Source organism: Dermacentor silvarum, unplaced genomic scaffold, assembly GCF_013339745.2.
Source record: "Dermacentor silvarum isolate Dsil-2018 unplaced genomic scaffold, BIME_Dsil_1.4 Seq653, whole genome shotgun sequence".
NCBI lineage: Eukaryota > Metazoa > Arthropoda > Arachnida > Ixodida > Ixodidae > Dermacentor > Dermacentor silvarum.
In genome coordinates, this window is record NW_023606580.1 from 5,442 (window position 1) to 16,477 (window position 11,036).

The following is an 11,036-nucleotide window of genomic DNA, read 5'->3' on the forward strand; positions in this document are numbered from 1 at the left end:
TGTACCCCAATTGCGTATATTTTGCAGTGTGAAGAAGTCACACTTAGTCAAAATACAACAGGCTGTCCGGAACACGAAACTTAGGGCCAACTTTACTGACTATGCTCAAAGTGCAAGCCCAGTGAAAGAAAAGTCCAGTGATTTACATGATGACATTGTGATGCAGCTAATGGAGTGCCAGAGCCACACCATGGTATTTGTCATAAAAGCATAAGCAGCATAAGGCTACTGATTTTAAAAAATAATGTTTGTTTAGTGCCTTGCCTATTTTGTAATTGTGTAGTACAAATTTCACGAGAATTTTCAACATTTTCGTGGATCCCCTAAATATTTTAGTAGGACCCCGAATTTTCAAACATAATTGAGAAAAACTGGTCGGCTTATGCATGAATGCCAATAGAGATACTACATTCTGTCACATAATAAAAAAGCACAGTTCTCAAGAGATGCTGTGCTATAATTTTGCAATAAGTTATTTAGCTATCCTAGTGATGGAAAGAATAAACAGCACTCTCTGAAAGGAAGGCAGGGGCCGTTCACGTCAGACAGGTTGCCACGTGCATACAAGTCACCTTTCGGTGCAACCGCTCCTTGGCACTACAGGAACTCTCCCAGCAATACCCATATATTAACTTTTACGATGCTGCTGCTTTTGTTTAATGTTCGAGAGCTCCTGATTCACGTCATGCCCGGGGCAGGTGCTTTAACCTCCTTTTCATGTTTCCGTTTCATGTTTAAAGGTTTGGAGATTATGATGATAGCAGTTTTGCACGCATGCTAAATAGGTAAAGGCACATTACCAAGATGAAAATTTGAACGTTGTTTGAGTGGCTGCAGTATTTATAGACAACGGCAAACACTGAAATAATGTCTTAGATCAATCTGTTTCATATCACTTACCATCTTACGCTTCTTGTGGCGCTTCAGTTCCTCCATGGCAGAGTTGTCATTGGATTTCCGTACTGCACTAAACTTCTTCCGGTTTTCAGCTACGCGGACATCATTCGAGAGTGCCCGCCTTTGGTTCTTAAATTTGTTCCGGAGTGAGCACCTCCACGAGTCCTGTAAATATAATGTTGGAGTTTGTTCACTGTTCTTCAGAGGTTGTTAAACATATACAGCGTTGACCAAAATATTTAATACCATGTTGCTTTTTTCAAACAGGGGACCCAATAATAGATAGGAATCGGGGTCGTTCGTATATTCTTGTTACATGCAATGGTAGAAATATAGGTAGGTGCATAAAGTCAGCGTTGTTTTAAGAATAGTACAATACTGTTTTCTCCGAAAGTTTCATGTGTTGTAATGCAATTGGCATTTTATGGTGCTTTACGCACTTCCCACTGTGTTTCTAACGTTTTCCCGGGCCAGAATGCTCGTGATGGCAAGCATCGGCAGGATGAAGGACGCTCCCAGGCCCCACTGTAATATGGTGTTTTTTGAAGTGTGCTGTAATCAAGACTGTCCTTACCAGTCTGTTTAACTAAAAGGTAGACGTGCCGTGTACGGCGCTCAGCCGCACCATTAGTCTCTGGTTGCTGAGGCCAAAGTTTATTAAAAGAAGGTAATTAATTTCATGTCACCAAGGGTTGTGGGAAATGTGGTCTGTCAACTGGTCTTTCTCCATTTTGTGCCCCAGATTTAACCCCGGATTGACAGCCTTTGTAACGGCAAGTGCCGTTACAAAGGCTGTCACCATTTTAAAACAGTGCTTGCATGTAGGCTCCCTAGGTAACTCCACTTAGGGTCGAAGAATTCCATTTTTTATGGCATGAAATTTGTGGGACAATGAACAATAAAAGTGAGCTTACTCTATGATCAGTTTGAAAAGTGTTGCAGGGCCCCTTAATCCTCTGCACAAGGCAAGAAAAATTTGCCACACAAGCACATACCACATATCTCCTAGCTTCAAAAATAATTTACTCGATTTGTTTTGCTTGAATTAAACTTTCCTTACCGTACCACTTCCCATGGCATCTTCCAATTGTGGGTATTTCTCCAAAAGTTGAACCATTACCTTGTTATAAAAGTGCCGAGTTGGTACCCTGTATAAAGAGATACACAGCCATAGTCGGGAGTTTTACTTTAACCGCACCTGACTCCATAATAGTCCGTTCCAATTTAGAAAGGAACAAAGGACTTGCACACAAACAGAAGCAACTATCAGTTGTCAGAAGTACTGTCTTGGTCACTGATAGGATTTGCTGTGCCCAATTACGCCAAAATAATTTGCCAACTTTAATGAACTTATTGGAAACGGTGTGAGAAATTGAAATGGGTGTAGAGGAACATCAGACTGGGAAGTGTACTACAATATTAGGGCAAATATAGTCCACCTCAGAGAACAAAATTAATTGAATACAGTACTGATGCCTGATTTATTCAACCCTAATCAGGAAACTATGGAATCAGGGTGCACATTGCTGCTCTTGAAATTTATAAACAAAACTGTCCTATCTGTTGAATATTACGACGTAGAAGTTATAAATAAAACTAAACGAAATATCGCCACAATAAAGTTAACAGGGGATGGCTCCATATAAATCACTACCATCAATATCTAGAGCAAGGCAGGTAGCTTTTCTACTTACACTGTTATCTTCAACATCGCTTGGAACAGTAAGTCCACGATTTGCCGAAACATAGCTGAGGTCACAGGGCTGTTACTGACTATGGCGTCATGAAGCGAGCCAAAGCTCGGAAATACAAATGAGTTGCCATCATCATCTGAACGTGAAGGCCTAGAAAATAAAATGTCATACTTTAGCGTGAAATATACCTGTCAGTCATTAGGCAAGAACACTTCAGTATAGGAACCAGTGAACTAAAGCTTTCATTGCTTGGCTTAAAAAGAAAACATTAAATATGCTTCTACATGGATGCTCTATAGGCTTACATTAGTCTTTCATTACTCAAGTAAAGCTGTTCAAGACTGACAATTATTGTCTGCGACAGCTCGCTCGATTCTCAATGTAAATATATAAACATGTTTTATGAGAATGCAAGTATTTTCACACAATAATGTCACTGCAGTGCATGTATTATTTCGCTACAGATGTAGCCACCAGCTATGTCACATTGCACGAGTCCCAGCATGCAATCACTGAAGCTAAGCATCACTAAGCTCGGTCAGTACCTAAAAAGCCAGGGTGACCACATCCAAGAACACCGACACTATTGCAGAATAGTGCAGGTCTCTGCCTCAAACAAGAGTGACAGTCCCCACCGCAGAGAATGTCTCATTCCCCCTACCCTAAACAACCAACCCACCCACCAGTTGTGGCCACTTACAGATCAAAGCAGTCCAGGCCTGTGCTGCTACCAGCTCCCACAGAAGCAGCCACCGAAGTCTCACTTTCGTTGTCCTCTTCTTTCCTCTAAGAGACAAGTCATTTTAGTTTGTCATTAACATAGCCTGGCTCAACACTTTGATGCATATTGATATAAGGAGGTGTGATGCAATTGAGCTCAATGAAATACAAACTACAGCTTTACATGCAGTCAAATCAGAAATTTAGTCAACAGAAGTCTGAAGATTTAGCTAAAATAATTTTTGAAAGTTTTACAGTGTTAAAATTTAAGCAAGCTTCATTGAACGATAGCAACAATGTTCCTGTTCTTTTTAGGATTATGCAAAGTGCAGCATTTAAAATTATCATATGCGAAAACTGCCCATGCAACCTCTCCCTACAACATACCCCAAAACTACAACTGCTCTAAATGGAATAGAAGCCAAGAACAGGCAGGATCAAAGCTCCCAGTAAAACTGCTTATGTTAAACATGCAGTTCAGCTTATCACCAATGCAGATGAAGCCTCGGTTTCCAATGGTTGGCTTGACGGCACCGTCACTCGAGCTAAATCATGAATGTCATCGCCGGGGGCAAGGTCAACTTGTTCTCCAAAGTGGGGTTCCAGAATCTGCAAATGATTCACACAATTATGGCCGAGCTAATAGTATAATTTCTACAGATTTGTTTTTATACCCAGCTACTCATCTCCAATCAACATTCGCATTAGAGTTACGTTGACCTATACAAGTAAAGAGCAAGTTAGCGCCCAACACATTCAAGGCGCTAGCCTGTGAATTCCAACTGCTGATCGGTGTTGCTAACCTACCGAGCCCAAAACATTAACATTGTATACTGTAGTCTACAATGAATTATTGTTAAATGTTGGATATAAAATATATTTTTACTTGACATAAAACATTGTTTTTATGCTTCAAACAATCATACTATGCTCAGACGCTGACAATATAGAGACACACCAATACCCAAGTATTATAACGCAAGGACTAATTTCTTCCAACTAAAATGTTCAAAATGCAACTCAAGTAACGTTGACGCAACCGTGAACTGTAATGTTACATGAATTTACATAGCGAGGTCGCAAGGCAACAAGTGGGGCACCTGTTGGCCTCCGCCAAAAGCTGCACCTTACCGCCACAAAAAACTCATTATTTTCGGAGCCCGCTGCGGTGCACTTATCTCACGCAACGTGCGATCGAAACGCGATACGAGTAACGTATGGCTAGCCAGCGGTTTTGCGCCAGCCGCTCTTCGGTGGAGCAAAAAGCGCCGACCACCGCGCGATCCGAGAATCGCGCTTCAATTGCTGAGCCCAGCAAACACCACGAAAATTGCAACACTGTCGGAAAAAAAGAAGGTAACGATCCGAGAATCGCGTTTAAATTGCTGAGCCCAGCAAACACCACGAAAATTGTAACACTGTCGGAAAAAAAAGAATGTAACGTACCGGTAAGGTTATTGTGCCTAAAGTTTCTATTTGCCCTAACCGGCTCGCTTGATTCACCGTGACCTAAGCGTACGACCCCCGACGACTCCCACATCTATAAATCACGTATTAATGCGACATAAGACAAACAGTCTAAGCAAAAAGACAGCATGAGCAGAGACTTGCCTTGAATGTGCAGGTCGATAAGTTGAGCTTGTCGCCGATGACAGGGCACGTGGAAATTGCAGCCTTCAGCGCGTCCAGCTTGCCGACTTCTATCGTATACGACCGCTTGGCCTGTAGGTCGGGCACGGTCACCAAACAACGCACTGACATTACTGCGCTTAAGGAGGCGGCCGTACGGCGAAGGAAGCAGCATACAAAGCTAGCTGTGCAAAGCGGTATGTTCGTTACAGAAGAGGCACGTGGGACATTCGTTGGACAAGCTGCCTCACTGCGCTGTGATCACGTTTTCGCGCCTCTTTGCTAGAGCGTACTAGACAGGGAGAGTGGGTCCATCGCGGGCTCCCCACTGAGGCTTTCTTTATTGAAAAGTTGGTGGCGCAACCATCGCCTTCCCTTAAATGAGCAGCCCCGCGCGCCGGCCGAACGCTTGTCGCGTCGGAGACCCTACCGCAGCAGCACGGAGCTATTACACGCGTTTCATCCTGTTCCAGTAAATAAAATGGATATAGCGACGGAAACATTGCAAACGACTCAAGAACGAGAGTGCGTCGAGCAGACAACAGCTACTCAGCCCGCGAGCTCGGCTCAGCCAATGGGCGCTGCCGAAACAGCCGAAGCTTCGAGATAAGGCGACGGCAGCGTCGCCACAATTTCAGCGTTCTTTGCATCACCCTCGCCGTTTGCCAAGGCGTCCGCTGGGCCCGATCCCCTATACTATAGTTCACTCTAGTTTTTGCTCATAACCGGATTGGATTGGATTGAAATAAACTTTTCACACAATGGTTGCCGGCATTTATTTCTCAGTGCGCGCACAGCCTGAGCAGACGACGCCGCGACGCTGGTACCCTTCTAGTACACTGTAACGCTGGCAAACTACCTTTTGGTCAATCCACTCGTGAAGGTGCAGTTCAGTTGTGCCCTCTGAAACCACATGTATGACAGTAACAAGTAGGAGCAGTGCTTCAAATTGCATATTTAAGGACACTCGGTATCCATCTCTCATCAGAAAGAATGAAGTGTGTGAGTGAGTAAAAACTTTATTGAAAATAAATAAATAAAAGAAGGCACGCTGGTTGGGGCCCCTATTCCAGGGCTCCACTGGCACGAGCGGCTCGCTGCGCTTGATCCAGAAGAGCCAATTTGCTCTCCCGGCCCTCGTCCGCAAGCCATGCCTCCCACTGTCTATTCCTCATGAGTGGATGTTTCAATATTATTGGGCTGTCTATATGCGGAGACCTCTTGGGACACTCCCATGTGATGTGTTTTAGTGTGGGTATTTCTGTGCACCACGGGCACTCGTCAATGAACCTCGTGGGGTGTATTCTGTGTAGGTGGTGCAGGTTGGGGTATGTATTCGTCTGAATACGACGCCAGTCCCTCTCCTCTTGGCTGGTAAAATTCCATTGAAGATGTCCAAAACGTCTCCGCTGCTGCCTTCGCTGTAAAAGGATGTCACGACAATTCGATGGAAGGTCATCGCTGGGCCCTGGAAGGTCGTCGGACGTTTAATCCTCGAGCAATACGGTCTGCCCTCGCGTTCCCTGCCAGTCCCTCGTGTGCTGAACACCATATGATAGTGTGGTGCCCTTCTAGTCGATTGCCCAAATTTTTTATTATTGACTGGGGTGCCGTCCCATTTAGAAACACGCGGCAAGCTGCTTGTGAGTCGGATAATGTGACAGCCGAATTGGTTTGGCGTTCGGCGTCCTGAATGGCCAAGGCGATGGCTGAACCTATCAACAATGTGGTTATACGGGGCACGGTGGGTGGCGTACAGTCGTCGGCAGTCGTGAGCGTCGTGGGTGGCGCAATGCTTGCTACGCTGTTATGCTGCGACTGTTGCCGGAAACAAACTCAGAGGTTCTCATACTACTCTTGAGTGGCATGTACAGTGAGTCGATGGTGCCTCTTCATACAGACACATGCATTTTCCCCTTACCATCATAGAAAAATGATATGGTGGTTACCGCAGTTTTCCGCCTAATGAAATTTTGTGGAAAGATAGAATTTCATACTCTGGATTATTCATTATAAGGTTGGAGCTGGTATTTGCCTAGCTTGTAAGGGAAAATATTGCGCATAAAGGTGCTGCCAAGCCACTTCTAGCATAAACTTGTTTCGCCGCCTATCGGCCGCTCCGAAAGCAGCCGTTCCGGGAGGGTTGTACCGTATGTTTCCCGCTTCTCTGGATAACGCAATAACTTAAGCACAACGGCTGCTTTCAGCAGCGGCCAACAGACGGAGAAACAAGTTTATGTTTGCACCGTCGCGGTGGCACTTTGCTTTCCCCATAAATAAAGGCAACTTCGGTTTTGTTTTTCTGGGAAATAAACCAATCAACTGTGTAAACCGTTACATCAAATGATCCGAAACATGAAACATGATCTTTCTGCAAAATTTTAGTAAGAACAGGCGAGCACCATGAGCATCGTGCGTATGCGATTTTCAGAGAAAAACGCAACAAATGTAACACCCCCTTGCAATCCAAACGCCGTGATTGTCACTTGCATGCATGTTGGAGACACGGGTGGCCAAGTTGAAGCCACATGCTTTTAGGGTAACCGTTTTGCGCATGGCCTGCACTGACACTCAGCCGCACGTCCATTCCCTGTCAGCGCCTTTCGATCGCAAGGTGGTCCACCTCGGACGACTTGCTGTATCCTGCTCACGTGCATCATGCACACTAAGGGGAATGACATCATTGAATGGGATAAAAATTGCACCCGGCAACAAAAAGGAACAAATAAAGCACATATTGCTCAATTCACGGAGACGAAGATGTTGATTAATTAAAATTATGGGGTTTTACATGCCAAATTAAACCACGATCTGATTATGAGGCACGCCGTAGTGGGGGCCTCCGGAAATTTGGACCACCTGGGGTTCTTTAACGTGCACCTAAATCTAAGTACATGGCTGCTTTCACATTTCGCCCCCATCGAAGTGCGGCCGCCATGGCCGGGACTCGATCCCGCGACCTCGTGCTCAGCAGCCCAACACCATAGCTACGGTGCCTAGAATATACTTGTAAGTATATTCTAGGCACTGTACCATAGCCACTGAGCAACCACGGCGGGCGAGAGGATGTTAATAGGGCTCACTTCGAATGAATAAAACAAACATGAAATTGCATCACTATCGGCATCTTCCTGACGTTTTAATCACCCTTACTAGATTACTTCAAAGAGGCAATCTAGTAACGTTGGCTTTCATGAACTTGCGCGATCTGCAATGCGTGGCAGAGCGATGCAAAACTGAGTGCTGCGCCATCCGCCGTCGCACAGCATGCCGTAACACAGCTCCCGGCACTTCCGCGCCCAGGAGCCTCGACACCACGCTGTATGACGGCAGATGGCGCAGTAATCAGTTTTGTATCGCTTCACCACGCATTGCATATGCGCAAACTTTTGCAGCTGACAGTACTAGGGCGGCTAGAATAACAATACTATTATGATTTGCCGCGATTCCTCAAAAGTCAGAACGTTAGACGGAAGTTGGATACGTAAACCACGTGATGTAAATATCCGGCCTAGCTCTTTGCAAATGGCGCCACCACCGGAGTGCGTCGTTTGGGCGGCTAACATGGTTGAGCACCGTGATGCAGCGCGACTTCGCCAGCGCGTCCACGTATACTACTGATTTCGCGTTGCGGCGACAAAGGCACTGTGCGTCTACTCGCCACGACTTGTACGTACGTTCCAGATCCTAGGCCCTCGGCGCCTGAAGTGGTGGTAGCTGCGGCGGTAGCTGTACGCACGTAATTGTTCCCTGTTGTGCGCTTTCGTAAGATCGCTGGTACGTGCAGATCTTGTACGTCGTGTGCTCACTATTGCAAAAAGTGAATCCCGGCCCTACAGGCTCGCATGCACAGGCCGCCTTCGGTCGAAGGGAATTGTGGAAAAGGTAAGTACTGACATATGTGTTTTTATACCAAACGTATACAGAGAGAGATAGAGAGAAGTTTAATAATACGAAATGCAGAGAGGTCGGCCTGAGGTAAATTTCTCTAGCCAGCTACTCGGCGTTGAGGGAAGGGGAAGAGGAAAAGATAGAGGCGCATGAATATCAAACGTACGCGCCCACACACTCAGCACATAAGAGTAGACGAATAATTTTGAAGGAATTTCTGCATAAACGAACTTCTTACTTGTAAATTTTGTCTAATGACATGATTTTGTCTTTGGAAATAATGTATTGTAATTAAAAATTGTTTCAATTTCACTGTTAAAGAAGGATGTCATAGCTGCTCAGTGTTTTCTTTTATAAGGAGAGACATGTACATTGTCTTGCTTGTTACAAGAACAAAGGGTTACACTGGTGTAATTCTGGCATGCCTTTTTTTCAGATGCCAAGCATTCGCTACTATCGCTGCCCACGGTGTGGCTGCCACAGGTTCTCACTGAAGTTACTCTTCAGGCACCTGCACTCAGCCCATGGCCACGAAGAAAATTGGGTGTGTGGCCTAGAAGGTTGCATGCAGACATTCAGGTTCTTCGTTTCATACAAAAGACATGTGTATCGCAAGCACTCTGAAGCGTTGGAAGTGAAACAGCAACTTGAAGAAAATGTGCCAGTGGAAACAGCTCAGAGCAGTGTGGGAGCAGCAGAAGGGACCTTATCTACCCAGGAGGGAGAAGAAGAAATCCACAACGAAGGTGCCCCTTGTGAATCCGCTGATGTTCCCAGTGACTATGTAAGGCATCTTTCCATCATGTTTTTAAAGTGGAAGGAAGTAAGACGTCCTCCAGAGTCAACACTGAATGAAATAGCAAATGACGTCATCACATTTGTTACAACTGTCTTGGAAGATGACAAATTGAATGGTGAAATGTCGTCCAGCCAAAGAGGAGCATACAAAGACCAGTTACGCGGGCTGATGACCGAATGTGGTCGCTACACATACTGGAAAAATCATTTCGCACTTGTTGAGCCGAGAACTGTAATGCTCGGAGAGTCTAATGGAAAGCGGGACACTATGGAGTATGTGCCACTATGTGATGTGCTAAAGTGTATTCTGGAACATCCTCACCTTTCAGGTGACTTCAACAGTGACGTCAAGATACCTGATCACATGTGCTCAGTGTTTGATGGTAGTGCTTTTAAGAAGCATCCTTTCTTTGCTGGTGATGAAAGCAAGATTTGCTTGCAGTTGTACACAGATGAATTCGAGGTGTGCAACCCACTAGGCAGCAAACGAGGAAAGCACAAGTTAACTGCTGTGTACTTTTCTGTGCTAAACTTGGGTGTACAATATCGCTCAGCACTTTCAGGCATTAACTTGGTGCTTCTAGTGAAAGACAAGCACGTTTGCACATATGGCTTTACCAAGGTTCTTGCTCCTTTGCTGGATGATCTGCCCATATTAGAAAACGATGGCATAGTTGCAAACGGAAGACTAATGAAAGGGTCTGTTTTTATATTAACTGGTGATAACCTTTCTAGCCACAGAATTGGTGGGTTTAAGGCGTCGTTCAATCAAGGGAGAATATGTAGATTCTGCCTGGCACTGCGCCACGAGGTCAACTATAAGCATTTAGAAACTGACTTTGTGATGCGAACGCCAGAAGGTCACCAGCACCATTTAAACATGTTGAAGGCAGGGCTACCAACCGCATCACTGTACGGTGTCAAGGACGCTAGCCCACTGCTTGCACTTCAGGGCTTTGACCCATCTCAACATTTGCCACCAGATTTAATGCACGACTTGCATGAAGGTGTTATACCATTCACATTGAAGCACATTATTTCATTGTTAATTTCACAAGGTTGTTTTTCACTCGGACAGCTGAACAAATTGATTAATGAATGGAATTACGATCCGTGCGACGCAAGGAACAAACCAGAGGCAATTTCTAAGGATTTTCTTTATGGAAAAACTACCATTAAGGGTTCTGCATCGTAAGTTTTTGCCCTATTTCGCCACCTTTCTCTTTTTGTGGGTGATCTTGTACCAGCGGGGAGCGAAGTCTGGCAACTCTACTTACTTCTTCGAGAAATCGTGGACATCATCATGAGCCACAAAATCCCAGTCTCGTACATAGCTTACTTGCAGCGAAAAATCCACCTTTTTTGTCTAGAGTTTAGGACACTGTTTCCATCGTCTTCATTTACTTG

At 45.0% G+C, this 11,036-nt stretch overlaps 1 protein-coding gene across 1 annotated transcript; it reads left to right on the forward strand.

Moving 5' to 3' along the window:
• The first annotated feature begins 9,267 nt into the window (after positions 1-9,267).
• Positions 9,268-10,824, forward strand: LOC125941936 (uncharacterized). Its single transcript, XM_049659816.1, has one exon. The coding sequence runs from the start codon at positions 9,268-9,270 to the stop codon at positions 10,822-10,824; it is 1,557 nt and encodes a 518-aa protein (XP_049515773.1).
• The last annotated feature ends 212 nt before the right edge of the window (positions 10,825-11,036 follow it).